Source organism: Cucumis sativus, chromosome 3 (assembly GCF_000004075.3).
Source record: "Cucumis sativus cultivar 9930 chromosome 3, Cucumber_9930_V3, whole genome shotgun sequence".
NCBI classification, from domain to species: Eukaryota; Viridiplantae; Streptophyta; class Magnoliopsida; order Cucurbitales; family Cucurbitaceae; genus Cucumis; species Cucumis sativus.
The window spans coordinates 9,928,212-9,944,616 of NC_026657.2; the positions used below are offsets into that span (position 1 = coordinate 9,928,212).

General features: G+C 33.6%; 1 protein-coding gene across 1 annotated transcript; it reads right to left on the bottom strand.

Annotated features, from left to right (window-relative positions):
- Nucleotides 1–1,116: 1,116 nt before the first annotated feature.
- Nucleotides 1,117–9,445, bottom strand: LOC101218746 (protein NETWORKED 1A). Its single transcript, XM_004134387.3, has 5 exons — nt 9,125–9,445; nt 8,812–8,982; nt 8,130–8,397; nt 3,085–7,340; nt 1,117–2,609 (listed from the first exon to the last, which is right to left on the bottom strand). The coding sequence occupies exons 3-5, from the start codon at nt 8,230–8,232 to the stop codon at nt 1,494–1,496; spliced, it is 5,475 nt and encodes a 1,824-aa protein (XP_004134435.1). The 5' UTR covers nt 8,233–8,397; nt 8,812–8,982; nt 9,125–9,445; the 3' UTR covers nt 1,117–1,493.
- Between the last annotated feature and the right edge of the window lie 6,960 nt (nt 9,446–16,405).

Genomic DNA, 16,405 nt, shown 5'->3' on the forward strand with positions numbered 1-16,405 from the left:
AATTGAATTGATGGTAGTAGTCGATCGAAGACAAAGATGAGTTTAGTTGGTGTTGGTTTGTTGGTGGACTATTTATTGACTGATTGATATTCACTCCTACTTTCAATATTAACATATAATGATTTAGTCTTAAAACCAAAGCTTTTTGTAAAAGGTAGAGTAGTGTCCAAATTAAAAATACGGAAATGTACTTTTTCTTAAAAATAATAATTTATCGACCAAGCCTCACTATATGGTATAAATTATTAGGCGTCAACCATTATATAAATTGAGTCAAAGTTGTGGCCAGTAATGGGTATTTCAAAATTAAACTGCTGAAATAGGTAGCTGTGAGAAAATGGCTGCATTTTTTTTTAGCTTCCAAGTTCGTGTTTAACTTTTAAAGAATGTTTAGAAAGAATTTAGAAAAATTGTTGAACTGTCAACTTTGTGTTATCTAGGTCTGTTATATTTCATTTGTTAGAAAAAGTTAATTGATCCATAATATATAAATTTTAATTTTGTGTGAGGGATCTTAGTTGGTTTATGAATTTTATTTGATAAGATAAGATACAAATCTCTTGAACCAAAAGATTAAAAATAAATTAATTTAAATGTATGAGTTTTTTCAAAAATAGGAAAAAAACCCTATTTATTATTTTGTTACATTTTCAGTTTTTGATTTTTAAATAAATTAAAACTTTACAAAAATAGAAAAATTGATCAAATATTTAGAATGAATTTTGTATTTAGTATCTTTTTCTAGAGTCTAAATAACTTGTTTGTTTGTTTTTCTATTTTTAGAAAACCTCATACATCTATAGACTATAGTATAACATTAATTTATAAACTTGTTTTATATTAAAAATTAAATTTTGTAATATCACATGGATCAACAAAAAGTGAATAAAATGGAGCTTTACCGAAGGCAATTCGGAGCTTTGACCGAACTTGGAAAGCGAGAAATACAGAGGGAGGAACCACTCAACAAACAAAGTTCTCCACAATCCGCGGTTCTAATGGTGGGTGAGTTTTACGGGGGGAGAGGAAAACAAATGAGGGAAAGGAAAGTGAGAAAGAGCATCCAAAAATGTAAAGCACACCATGGTATCTGAACATTATGATGATCCACACAGAAACATGAGAATCCACATGAAAATCCTTTACTAGATTCCGATTATCAAAATCAAGCTAAGTGTTCCTTTTCAAAGGGCAACTTTTTTGCCACTCCATGTGCCAGTTATGTCTGCATTGAGCAGCAGGGGCCCTATTCACCAAAATTAATAAAGCCAGCACAGTGTAGCACAAGTTTTAGAAAGGACATAATGATTATTACAAAAACTATCATTAGATCAAAGTTAAAAAAAAAAAAAAAAAAAAAAAAAGAATATTTCTCAAACAGATCCACAGATGATCTACAGACAACCATGCTACAATTATACAACTTACAAGGGGATCTCTACCTGCTGCTGCCTCTATAACATTAGTACTGTTCTGACAAACTATCACGTTATTCAGTCTCCATGAGTAGTAGGTCTTGTGCATCCACAAGAGCACGACTTCTTTCGTCTTTCACTTCGTTTTCCGCTTCTGCAGATGAAGTCTCTCAGAATAACACCAGGTTTACTCTTGGAGAATTTGTTCTTCCCTTTTCTTTTCTTCTCGGCTTCAAGTTTCAGCACAACACGCTGAATGTTCTGTACCTCAAACTGTAGTTTTCCTATCTTCTCGGATCCTCTTTGTGCCTGCTCTGTTAGTTTACTTAGGGGGATGTTTCCAGTTGCTTCGAGCTCGACTGATGGTCTTCGCTCAAAGGATGAAGGACTGCGTTCTAAATTCTGCTTCAGTTGACCATTCATATTTACTTGCTGATAAATGGCTTCCTCGACTTCTTTTATATGTTTTTCGACCGTGTCATATTCGTTGTTTCTGGCCATTTCAAGGGTGTTCACTTCAATTCTCTTTTTCAGATCTTGAACGCTTGTTAGAAGACCTGTCAATTGAACGACATCTGAATCAAGCCTCTCTAAAATCTTTCCTTTTCGGCCTCTTCGAATTCGTTCTCTAATACTGGGAGATAGTTCTAATCTATCAACGCTCAACTCCTTCTCTGCTTGCAGTTCTGAGGAAAAGTCTGGACTCTTATGCTCTACAATTTCCAAATGTGGGTACTCGATTTGTGGATCAGGTGGGCTTTGTGGTGGCGAGCTATCAACCAAATTCTGGTCACAATCCTGCTCATCAGTTTCCCACAACTTAAGCATTTGATCATTGGTCTCACTACTTTCCCTTTTGCTTCTTCTCTGAAAAGAACTATCTGATACATGATCCAATGGAATATCTTTCATTAATATTCCATTGTCGGGTTTCTTCTTTCTTGTCTTCAGATTACTAGTAATTCCATCTACCAAATCTTTCTTTTCCTTCATCGTCACTTTCTGACGGGGGGCTCCTTCTGATTTGAAGTCTTTGATATGTTTGTCAGTAGCTTCTTTGCTGAGTTTTTCCTTTTCCTTGATCACAGCCTTCTCAACTGCTTTTATCATGGCCCCAATCTTCTGTAAATCCAATATCTCATATTTGTGGCCATTACAGATCCTGTGATCAACATGAATTGTGGTTTCCTCGCCCTGGCAGAACATGAACATAAATCAGTATTACATTTCAGCAACAGTTTCCTTGACACTCTTGAGATACAAGGCTTTCATATACAAGCTTAAAAGTAATTGCAATCTGATAGACTAGTACAAAAGTCCACAAAAAACTATCACGTTTCTGATTAATATATACAAGTTATAATCATTCCATTCAAATTTTAGGCTAGACCTGCAAGTTGACCACTCTATTTAAAGCAAACAACAGGCATAGGTGTATCCATATTTGCACATGTATTCGTTGTGTATGAGTATTGAATATATTCAGGCATAGAGTAAAGAAGTGAAGAGCTTCAATGATATTGAGCACAAAATTTGACTATTATGAGCCAAAAGAAAATAAAAATTTACATTAGATAGTTTTGACTAAAGTAGGAAATCATTTAGAAGAATAATTAGAAAGTATTGCTGAGGACGTTGTAGCATATAATTAATAAGGAAAAAAATTTACCTCTTCTCCTATAAAACCTCTACAGGTATCCCTAGTCTGAGGAAGAACAATATGCTTGAGTGATTCTACATCCTCCCTCAAAGAAGCTATGGCGGGCTTATATGCAGACAACTGTGACTCCATTTCTCTGATTTCAGTTTCTAGGAAACTGACTCTTTCTCTGAGTTGTTCAATCTCCATAGTTTTTGCAGCGTTCTCATCCCCAGCATTTTCACAAGCCTGTGCAAGTTCATGAACCTTATGTTCGTACAAAACCTCCCGTATTGATGAGATTTGAAGATCAAAATAAAATGTTGTGGCTTCAGCTTCCCAGAGCTCAAATTCATCTCTTCTTTCCTGTAGTTCTAAACTTAGACACTCCTCTCGAATTTTGCATTTCCCAACCTCCTCATTCAACAAATCAACTTCAGATTTTAAATTTTTATTTACTTCACAGAGGCTTTGAATATCATTCTCCTGGCTTAAGCACTTTTCAGAAAGTTGAAAATTCTCATTCTGTAGGCCGTGTCTGATCTTCATCGATTCCTTACCTTCCATCTTGAGCTCCTCAACTGTCCCAGACAACTTCATGTTGACATTTTGAGAATTTTTAAGCTCTGCTTCTGCTTCAGATAGCTCTTGGGCCTTTAGCCTCAGAAAATCATTTCCCAGTAAAATTTGATAGTTAAGTTCATCGTTCAAGTCTTCTGCTTCATGTACCTCCTTGGACAATTTCTCTACAGATCCATTTAAATGCAAATTTTCCACTTCCTTCAACTGAAATTTCTCTGCCAACTTTCCGAATTCTTCCCTTGAATCAGAATTAACCACTTGGAGATGACATATATCTTTAACAAGCTTTTCTATTTCCAAGAATTTCTCGGTTTTGAAGCTTTCAAAAATTGATGATAGAATGTTGAAAGCAATCACTTCCTGGATGATTAAATTGTGCTGCTCTTGTTGAATAATATTCTTGTCCTCTTCAAGGTCCAGAAATTTCTTCAGCAACGTTTTTTTTTCTTCAGCAACATTAAAATTTTCCTTTTCCAGCATAAGACAGGCCCCTTGCAGATTTATTAGCTTCTCATTTAGAGTTTCAATCTCAGCCTTCAGCAGTAGCTCATGCTGTTCCCACTGGCTAACTTGCATCATCAACTGGTTTTTCATCTTCAGAAGCTCATGCTTGTCATTTTCATGCATTGCTAGTTGGCCCTTCATGATCTTTAACTCCTGCACAATGTTCTCTTTCTCTGACAGAAGTTCTTCACTCTCTAAACTCAGTTGCTTGAGAAGAGTTAATAAAACTGAGTTCTGAACTAACAGTTGCTGCTTCTTGTCCTTGTTTTTGAACACAGAAGCTTTCAAATCCTCAATTCTGGCCAAAATATCCACTATCATAATTCTCTCTTCTTTCACATTTCCCTGCCCACAATCTTGATCCATTTGAAGTGCCATTAATACCTTACAGATTCCTGCTCTTAATTTATCAATTTCATTGTACATAAATTCTACTTCAACTTGTTGCTCAAGATTTTCACCTTCCAGTTCAGTAATAAGTTTATCTGATAACTTGGATGCCTCCTCATATTGTTCGCATTCAATAATCAAAGAAAGATTTTTCTCTTCCAAATCCTCAACAAACTTCTGCAATATGTAGATTTCAACTTGGGCATTCACAGCCTTGTCTAGTAGCTCTTCAATTTCTTCCTTGCTCACTCTACTTTCTTCTCGTAGTTTATGGACATTGTTCTCCAAACCAGCAAGTCTGGCCTCAGTCGACTGCTTGTAACTTGTATGCTCTTGTTCTTCTATGAGAAGGGAAAATCTCAATTCTTCCACTTGATGTAAGGCAGAATCTTTGTCATTTTCCAGATCAGCATATTTTTCTTCTAGATTCGTAAACCTCTTTTCCAGGTTTCCAAGTCTCAGTTCAATGTTTTCAAGCTGAGCCACCAGTGCACCTCTTTCATTCAAGAGATTGGATCTCTCATCCTTCAGCAACTGGCAAAATTCTTCTAAGCCCTTTGTTTTTGCCCTTAATCCTTCAAGCTCTTTATTTGCACTAGATAGGGAGGCTTCCAGCAATGTGTTCTTCTCTAAAAGTTTCATCATATTCTCAGTTACATTCTGCAGTTGTGAAAGCAAGGAAGATTTCTCTGCAACAAGAGCAGTTTTTTCTCCCTGGGTAAATTGGGAAACCTCCTGGGATTCCTTGACTTTCTCCCTTATCTTCTCCAGTTCAGCATTCAATTCAGCCAGAGATACCTTGAGATTCGAATTTTCCTTTGCAAGTGCATCCATATAACTGAGTTTTTCATAAAGTGCTTCGATCTTGTTCCTGTCCTTTTCACAGGCCTCCCTCAGCTTGGCATTTTCCTCTTGAAATTCCTTCACAGAGGATTCAAGGGAGTGCGGATCCAATCCTACTGCCTCCAATTGTCTCATTATACCCTGGTATCTTCCACTCAAGCCTTTAATTTCTTCTCTCAAATGATAGATCTCTTTCTCAAGCAAGTTGCTCTGCTCTTCTTTTTGGGAAACCACCTCTTCAAGCTTCTCTTTTATCTCCTTCAAGCCAGATAATTGGTCCTCTAAATTCTTCATTGAAGTATTGGAAGAAAAATGCAATTCATTCAACATTTTGTTTTCATCCTTAACTCGTTGAAGCTCTTCCTCCATCCCATGTTTGCATATATCCAAATCCTTCAGCATCATGAGACCATTTTTAAGCTCCAAGGTCAGAGCTCTCTGCTCCTCCTGAGACTGACAATGTAACTTCTGCAGAGTGTGAAGAGTTTTCTCAACTTGTACAAATCGTGATTGCTCCTCATTCATTAAATTATGCAATTTTTTCAACTCATCTTGCTTTTCAGCAAGCTCCCGATCCTTAATGGCAATCTTCTGTACAAGTTTGTCTGCCTCGAACTGAAGCGAATGGTTCGACTTCTCCAAATGAGCACACCTTTCTTCCGTCGTCTCCAATTTTGCATTAGTCATCACAAGTTCGCCTTTCAGACGTTTGGCATCATCTTGAGCATAAGATATTTCAGTTTCCATCTTGGCAATTTTTTCCAAGCACTGCTCATAATTGCGAGATGCAATTTCCTTCTCTTCGTTAAGTTCATCAAGAGATCTCTTCAGTGCTTTCACTTCAGCTTCTGAACTATTCATTTGTTCATCAAGCATCCTTGCATAATCTTCAGAAAGAGATATTTTGTTCTCTAAAGCAGATATCTTCTTTAGGCATTGCTCATACTGAAGAAGACTGACCTCCTTTTCAGATTCTAATCTGGAAAGTTGTTGCTCAAGGTTCTGAGCTTCAATTTCTGCCTTAGCAGCTCTCTCATTTTGTCCTTCAGCATCTTGTTGGGTTACAGCTAATAGCTTTTCTAAGCTAGATATCTTTTGCAAACATTGATTATATTGTAGAAGGCCAGAATTCTTCTCTGCTTTCAAATCTAGAAGGGCTTCCTTCAATATTTTTATTTCAATTTCAGCTTTGCTTGCTCTTTCGTCAAGTCCACCAGCATCTTTTTGAGCAGAACTAAGTTCTTTCTCCAAGCTGGATAACTTCTCCAGAGAATTCTGGTATTTGAGAAAGAAAGCTTCCTTTTCAGCTTCCATCTGATTCAGTCTTTTTCTTAAATTTTGAATTTCAGCATCCAATTTTTCATCACTTTCTGAGACTGACTCACACAGGACCTGAGAGTCGTGATCATTAATTTGCCTTGATAATTGAGAAGGATCAGATTCGCCTTCATGAAAAACTGATTGCGTTCCAATGCTTCCCTCACTAACCTCTAAAGTTTCTGGCCCATTTTTTCTTGATGCAAACATCTCATTGAGCTGTTTCAGACCTCCTTTACTTACGCAAGAATTAGATTCCCCAGCACCATCTCCTTTCATTCTCAATGGATGTTGGTTTGTTGACGAAGAACTCCCCGATTCCTTGTGCAAGTCATCTTTGGCATGCAGTGCATGGTTTGGGAGGTGGATTTCTGGCGTGTGGGATTCAGCTTCTGAAACAGAAGACTCATCGGAAAACATAAAAGGAGGCATTTGGTTGTCAAAGGCTTGAGCCATGGCTTTATGTGCATGGCGAAGTTCCACAGTTGCATGGTCATATCTTTCAGCTAAAGCACGGTAGGCTCGGTAGAATTCCTCAACTAATTTCATAAGCTCTGGACGTTTCTTATAGTACATTTCTGCTCTTCTGGCAAAGGAGTCTGCATCCTCTTCAATTAGTTTGATCATTGCTTTTACTTTGGCATCCATGTCTGCAAAAAAGTGAACATTACGTTAGCATATTTAGTTGTTATTCGTTGTGGCAAGAGGGGGACATGCAGCCACCTGATTTTTTTATGTTCAATAAAATTACTAAGATCCGAAATTTGCAAGAGGAAGCAAAAATGATATAATTTCAATTGAATCATTCAAATTTAAGCTGGCATCCATAAGTTTATCCATCAAGACATCCGGAGAAGATAGAATTTTGAGAATGCAAGTGGCAATTGTGAGACACATTTACACTATACAACATTAACTTTGATAAGTGCTGACGGTCAGAAATATTAAAAAGTACTTTCTTCCCCTCTAATCGGTGCATCGTATCATGCTTATGAAATAATCCGCCCCCATCAACAAAGATTGTGCCTACCCCAAAAGCCAGCTCCAAGAGACAAGGTATGATTAATTCAAGGAAAGAGAGTTTCAGCTAAAAAATTTCTACAAGCTTTTTCTAATCAACAGTTCTCTTGTTACACAAAACTTTTTATTCTTTACACGTCTTTCAACTCAACCCCTCCAATACCAAGTCATCCAAAACTCAGACGTTTAAAAATGTAGGCAAGCAATAGAAAGATTAGTTACTATGAATGTGAATGTGAAGCTCAAGAAATGCAAGAATAATGCAACCCTAAACTTCCATTGAAGAGGAAGCAAAGCACTAAGCAGTGCCAGTGGCATAAAAGAAAAGGCTCCCAAAAATTAGCCACTCAAGAATGGAGTAGGAATGAATTGGTTATCAGTGATTCAGTAAGATTAGTCATGAAGAAAAGAGGTATAACCTGTTAGATTCTCCTGTAGCCATTTTGAATTTTTGGGGCTGATATGGCTATCCCACCACCAAGAATATAAGCGCCGAGATTCAGAATGCATTAAGGTTGCCATGACTCCGGCAAACAACAACCAAACAAAATGTTTAGACCTTGGAAAAGCCTGGTCCTTGCACCAGTAATAGTCGAGGTAACGGATCCAGGCCAGACTAGCACGATTTGAACTCACCCCCTAGTTAATAATCCATGAGCCTTTCCAGCTTCTTGTCACTGAGTTCACCTGCATTTTCAAGAGAAAATGTCCTTATGAAACAAATGCAAATTTGTTCATATTGGCCTTTTAGACTTCAATAGAAAGCTTCTAACAAAAGGCATGCCAGCAAGCTACTCAAACAAAACCAACTTCAATAATTGCAAATTTTTCTTGATTAAAAACCCTCGATTCCCTGCATCAGAAGTCAACCCACTCAAAGAATGGGGAAAACAGATAGAATCCAGATCTCCAGCCACATAGAACTTTCTCAAATTCGGTGATGAGCTCTAAAAATACTTGGTCATTTCAAAGAACTACTATTTTACAAAGGTTTGAATAAGTTGATTCTTGAAGCAGCATAATCAGGAGAAGCGGTTAGATTGTTATCTCAAAACAAAATTCTTAGTACAAAAGGAAGAAATTATTTGTTCAAAAGCTTACCTATGCCAAGCTTGAATCAGGAAGAAAGTCGCTAAAGTACAATGAACTAAAGGTTAAAGCATTATCTCATTCTTCAAACACACTTCAGAAACCAACCCTTTTTCGAACCAGGGGCCAAAAGCCTCTAGAACGGCTGAAACAGCTTGCTTGATCCCAATCATACAAGAAACTCTACAGTTCAGGAAGAACAGAAAATCAATCTTCAAGCAAATGGGTCTCCCCAAGAAGGGGTGAAACAGCAAAGTCTTCGATCAAATGAAAAAACTTGAGAAATAGCTACAAAATGGGTCATCAGAGAAAACCCCCCACTAACCAATCAGCTTCTTCACCCCATTTTTTTGGTGTCTGTCTCTGTCTCTGTCACAGGCTGAAACTCGTTCCTTGTCTCCCAGCTATTCTCCATTTCTGAAGATCACATTCCCATTATATTTTTTGGCTTTGTACAGTAGCCGTTCAATGATGGGTCGGCCGTTCCAGCAGCGTAAATGAAAGAACGAAGATTAAGCAGAAGGAGTGAATTAGGCAGATGGGTTACGCAAGGAATTAGGCAATTAACACAAAAAGATTAACTTTGGGTAGGTAATTAAGATAAATCTAGAAATTAAACAGGAAAATTACCCAGAAAAACAAAATTTGAAATTGGTATAGTTAGAATTAATTAGATTGTAGAAAAGGAAAGGTGTCATATTCTTTCGATTTTGCTGTCTTTTGTCGCCACCACCCTGTGGAAGATTAGTGGGTAGAGAGTGATTAAGGAGCTTGAATAGCCAAAAGCTACTTCCTACTTTATCAATTTTTATCTTATTTGAGATTTGTGTGTTAATTAATGACAATTATTAAATTAAATTTTCTTCTATTCTGTACGGTTGGGTGTGGTGATGAATGATGATGTTCAAGTTGTGTTCTTTTTTGGGTTTCTAAATGCTAATTACTGCATTTCATTTTTCAAAATCTTACCACTTTTCAAAACCTCATTTAATCACCCAATTTTTTACTTCTTTTTATTTCAAATTATTTTCCTCCCTTCTTTTTTCAAACACATAACTCGATAGATACAAGCATTAGTTGAGTTTGACTCATACAATAAATTGATATTTTATCAAAAACTCAAAATGTCAGTACGTTCTAGATTTTAATCACCATTCTAACACATTCATATTCTACTTCACTTTCTCAACTTATATGTATTATGCAATTTATCTACGTATAAATTTTTCAATACCTCAAGTTTGAGATATTTTGTAATTTGTTTTTTTTGTCCTCCTTTCAAGTATTTCTTCTTCTCTTTAAAAGGTTTTATGATTGATTGTGGAAGTATTTGTCTACATAAATTATTCTAAATAAGTGTTGTACTTATTTTTTTTTTCTAGTTTATTTTACCTGATCAAATATGTTAAATCTGTTTTATTATTTTTTCTACCCAATGTCAATTTTATGATTTGCTTCCAAATTTCAATGTAAAGTAAATATATAAATGGTGTATTTGCTTTTAAAAAGTTTAAGAACCAAAATAAAACTTTTACATTTTGTTACGAATCATACCTATGTTGTCCATTTTACTCTCTTTTTTAATAATCTCTCCATAATAAAAACAACCTTGGAAAGTGCTCTAAGAAATGAGAATGGTATATTAAAAAGTAAAAAATAAAGAGAACTGAAGTGATAGGATCCAAGTCATTAAATTGGTTTAAATGACCTTTAAATTACAATAATCAATCAAATTAATGGCTAATACTACATTTTTTTTATGCTTTTATTGCTCATTAATTTTGCAAACTTCACGTAGAAGCTACATCTTATTTTTAAATAAATCAAATCTCTACTCGTTTTTTTCCTACTTTATAATTCACCAAATTTACAAATTATAGTTTTATAATTTCACCAATACAATTTTTCATTCAATTATTGGTAATACGAATTTATTGTTATTATCATTATTATCATTATCATTATCAATTATTATTATTATTATTAAAAAATTATATAACCAATACATCTAATTTCCCCAATTTAAATCCTTGTCACACAAATTTCTCAATTATTACACTTTAACTCATTCTCACATTTTCCACAAATAATTTTCTGTATTTTGAATTTAGTATTATTGAAATATATACATTAACTTCCAAGTTCTCCAAATTATAAAATCTCTATTTCTTTTACTTCAAAATAACTTTATCTTTTTCTTGCTTTGGTGGGTAGAGAACCAAATATTGATATTTAGAATGTCTCCTCTCAAAGGATATATCCTCTCTTGAATATAGAAATTTTGATAAGAGAGAGGAAAAAACTATCAATTCATACCTAATTTAAAGTACTTATTACCATTTCAAGTAATAGTTTGTGTTTTTTGTGTGAATGAACGCATCAATTCATGAAAATTAATAACTAGAAAAAGACATGACTTTTCGAATGACCACGAATAAGTCTATAACTAAATCATTTTCATTATCTACGACCTAATCACTTTCTATTGGGTTGTTGGATCAGTCTTGATTCTCAAATCATAATCATTCGGTTGTTCTACAAATTTTCGTTCATTGATCCTCTAGACATGGTGCTACTCTTAGAAAAAAGTTGATATGTTCTATCTTGTGAGACAATTACACTCTCGAAACTCAAGTACTATGGTGAGTAAATTTATCTTAAAGAGACAACGTGAACTTGTTGGACTCAAATCTACTAATGCATATATGAGTTTCTATTTGTTGCGATGATAATTTTGATAACAATGTTAAAAAGAAAAAAAAGGCGTTTTATAATTTCATGATATATTTGAGGGTGGCAAGTCCATAACTTAAAAAAATAAATAACAATAATAATAACAATAACTAATAAAGTATTTTGATGAATGTTATAAGGTAGGTTGTCCACATTAATATACCATATCATACAAACCGATTGAATCACATTTTGATGATTAAATGAGAATTAGGTTAGAATACAAAGTCCATGATTCAAAAGTCAAACAAAATATTGTCCTTACCTCCATCCTTACAAATAGGGATCAAAATATATTGGTGGAGATCCAAAATGATGATCCTTCTTTTCAAATCGAACTAAGATCGAAGAATATATTCTTTTATTGAGTATATTACAAATAACAAATATACACTACTTTTGTAACTTGTGAAAGATTATATTTATTTAACGTTTAGAATTAATATGCCGTTCATCTAATTTTTAAGTCGGCTAACTTCTTTCATAAATAATTGTATTCGTCCACACACACAATTATAACTTAATAATAAAAGATCTTTAAATACACTAATATTGTCACCATATGTGAAAAATAAGACACTATATATATATAGTCTAACCCAAGAAATTAAAAGCTACTATTTATTGATAAAGTTATTTCTTGCATTATTAATCATATAGTTGTTTGAAATTATCAAATAGCTAAAACTAATCATATCTTTTAGCATTGACTACACTGCCCAACTTCTCCATTGCCAACTACCAACAATTTTTAAACACTTCAATAATTTTTTTCATTATGACAAACATACTTTATATATATATATATATATAAATCCTTATTAACACTACATTATTATTTCCTAAAAAAACATATATATATATATATATATATATATTTGGTAAATTACAAGTTTGAAATCAATTTTATGTTGGATGTGTTCTAAACTTGCTTGTGTCTTGTAAACAAAATTAAAATTTTAAAAATTCTATTAGAATTCAAATTTACACATATTTGTTTTGAATGTGTAATAAACTAATTAAATTCACAAGATCAAATAATTTTCAATCATATGCCTCTCAATTTCAAGGACTTGGATGATCCTTACTTAGATATCATCTCTTCAATATCCTAATGATAAGATGAAATTAGATATTGATAAATTTAATAAAAAAAGATAATGAAACTCAGTCCATTTGCAATTATAAGTTTGTCTATCATCTCTTCAATGCAATAATATGTATTGATTTTAGATATAATAAAAAAACTTAATACATAAGTGTGGGGTTGTTAAGATCAGAAACACCAAAAATAGCAAAGGGAATCTGTCGGTGCCTTTAAAAGCTTATACTAAATTATTATTATTAATAATAATAACATTAACCAAATTGTAATATGAAAAGGGAGAAAACAAAATTTCCAAAAAAATTAAAAATTAAAATTGCCAACACATTGTTTGAAAATTTTATTTTCCTTTCTCTTATGGCCTACCCTTACATTACATTACATTATTGGTGTCTCAATTTGTGGGTGAATTTTGTCTCCCTCTTGTAGGGGTCCGCCACTTCTTTTCATTAATAGGTCACCTTTTATCGGTCCTCCTACTTCTATCTTACGGGTATTCAAAATCACTTTTCATAAAACAATTGTAAATATAACAATCAAATAGATGAAATTGATTAATGCAAGGCTGACATGACATGACAATGCAAATAGCCTATGATTGTATCTTGTCATGGTGGTTATAATTAGCTGAAGATGTGTAATAAATATATAGTATTATTTTAAGTAAAATTGTAAATGTAATTTTTTTTTTAGTTTATAAAATAACATAACTATAACTATAGTTGTGTATTATATAAAAGTAATTTTAATGATATTATTGAGTATGGGTTTGAATAATTTTTAAAAAAATATATATGGTAACAAACATAAACGTTTTGAAATATTAGAATTAAAAGGCATGGTCTAGAGATAGAATGTTTTTTTTTTTTTTTATAATTTTAGAAAAAGGTGCATTTCAAAAATGCAATCTATATAATTGAGATAAAAGGAGAAATGAGAATCTTTATATTTTTATTCCTTTATGCTATCTATATATATTTAGATTTTGTTTGCACCTAATTTTCTTTCCAAAAAGTTTACTTTCTTTTTCTTAACATAAAGTTTGGAATCATGATTCATGAGTGATGATAAAATTGAAATAATTTGGTTTTTTGATATATTGATATATTTGAGATTAATTGGGTCCAAGTCCAATGTAAGAATTAGGTCATTGTACAGCCAAGTAGTCAATGATCAGAACCGTCCATTAAATAATGTCCACATGGGTGCTGATGTAGGACTCTTTTGACTCATTGGATTACTTATGGGTCCACTTGTCATATGCCAAATGGGTTCTTTCATACTTCTTGCCTTTTGTTTTCATACCCCTATGATTCGTGTCTCTCCATTTTTAGTGATTTCATTTTCGCTTTTATCTTAATCCTAATGATTCCATGGTTCGATCCATTTTTTTTGTTGATAGTTTATATCTTAACCAGTTGAATGCGTTTAAATGGGTTATTTTACTTTTATTGTTCTAACTAACAAATGGAGTGGAGAAATTTGATTCATAACCGTTTGTTTTTGCGTGTAGTTCTTATCCTTATTGTTCGACCTAAATTCAATGCTTTTTCACTAGTCACAAAATTACTTCAAAAGTCAATAGACATGAGGTTGAAGTTGAACGATGAACGTTGCTCATTCCAAGAGAACACGGTTTGATTACAGTGGTCAAACTATCACAAAACTCTTACATTCAGGGAATAAATTTACTCCTTTTGTCCAAAATTTTAGTACTCCAAACTCAAATGAGTAGAATCGAATCTGTTCAGAAATGAAATCTAATTACTTCTTTATAATAAAGAGAGAGAAGAAAAACATTGAGGTAAATAGAAGTAGAGATTGAACTTGAAACATACAAACTTTAATGAAGAAGAAGTTGCTGTACTCCAACTGCAAAAGTTAAATCTGCAGTAAATGTTGTAAACCTTCCAACATTAAAGAGATTTTGGAGCATATTTTTCTGCATCAATCAAAACTCTAACTCATCAGTGGAGATTGTCAAGTCTAGTATATATTGTTCAGCAAAGACAATGACTTTAAGCCCAAAAAATTAGAAATGCAATCTCCCAAAAAAAAAGAGGAAAAAACAATGGTGAAATTTGCTTGTGAGTACCCACCAGCACAAAGACAGAGTCCTTTCTAATTGGCTTTGCTTTCTTTCTTTTTCAACTTCTGTTTGATTTTACTCCTCACCAAAAAGCTTACATTATGCTTTTAAGAAACAGTACAACAGCCAAAATAAAAATGAGAAATGAATATAAAAACCCTCCACCTTCTTGATGTGATTTCCCTCTCAAACTCCTCATCAAACTATTTGGTGAGAGAGGGATATGGGTTTGAATTGTGTCTACCATAACTATGAAAATTCAAAATTCTAGAATGTTGAAAATTTTACCAGCAGTCTACCATAACTATGAAAATCCAACTTTGATTCATTTTTGTTCTTCAACTTTAAAAAAGCGACATTTTTTATCCATAACGATCACTTTTTCAAAGGACAGAGGGACAAAAACAAATATTTTGAAAAATATTGGATAAAAAATGAATTGAAATTGAAAGTATAGTTACTAAAATAAATATTTTGAAAGTAAATACCAAAATAAATCAAAACTAAGAGTATAGGAACCAATGTAGTATTCAAATCTCATCTATAATTAGGTTAGAATAAAGGTTGAAATTGCAAAGTCAAGGGATTTGGTTTCGGTCCTTGTATATGTTTTTTAATTTCATACTAATCCATGTATTTCCAAATGTTAGGTTTGGTTTCATACATTTGGTAAAAACTAATGAAGTTTCTAATTGTTGAGTTGAAGGGTTGTCCAAAGTTTAAAAGAGTCTTAATTGTTGAACTAACCTCATTTATGTAGCTTACCATCCCTATGATTTAGGCATTAAAAGCATATGCATCCATGTAATTTGGCATTAAACATCTAACATGCTCTGTTCAATGTCTTCATCAGCACAAACCAAGGAAAAACAGCAAAGTTTCAATGTGTTCTGAAGGTGTACTGTTTCTTAATTCCAAGAATATATCGAGAAAAACAGACACCATAATGAACTTTAGGACCAAGGGATTGTATTTGTGTGGACAATGGTTTGAATAAAGTTTTATAGAGTGTCGGCATGATCGCCCTTTTAATATAACAGCAAAACCTAATACATTTCTACCAAACCCCATGATTAAAGTTGCCTCTCAAGGTATCTAAGGAGAAAAGTGGAAAATAAGAGGGGCATGTGAATCTTTTGGACCCCAAACAAAAGATAAACTTTCAGATTTTGTTTTTGTTTTCTAGTGGAATACCCAGCTGTGTGGCTAGCTAGTAGTGTAATTCTGAAAAAGGGTACTGGAAAAAGTTGAGATTCTGGAATGGTTATGTAAATTTGTTGGGTTTTTTCTCAAACAAGTAAAAATCCCAGACATGTCTGTTCCCACCCAGAACTAGCCGAAAATAAAAGGACAAAAGCCTATAACCCACCCATGTGCCTGCCTTCTCTATCTTTCTCTCTCTGTTGATTCAAATCAAAACTGAAGACTCAATTAAGGAGGATTCTGAGGCTCAGAAAACGGGTTGGGCCATGGTTCATGGATGAAAGTTGGACCTAGAACAGGGCTTTGATGAAGCTACTTGGTCCAACTCAAGCTCATTTGGTGATTACTTTTGCTGAAATTGGAGTGTAGTGGACAAAATGGGCAATATGTTGACTAGGGGGTTTGTTCCTTCGTTAGATCTACTAGAAAGAATCTAAACCAGATGGCTGTCAGCAAAGTCTGGATAAAAAGAAAGA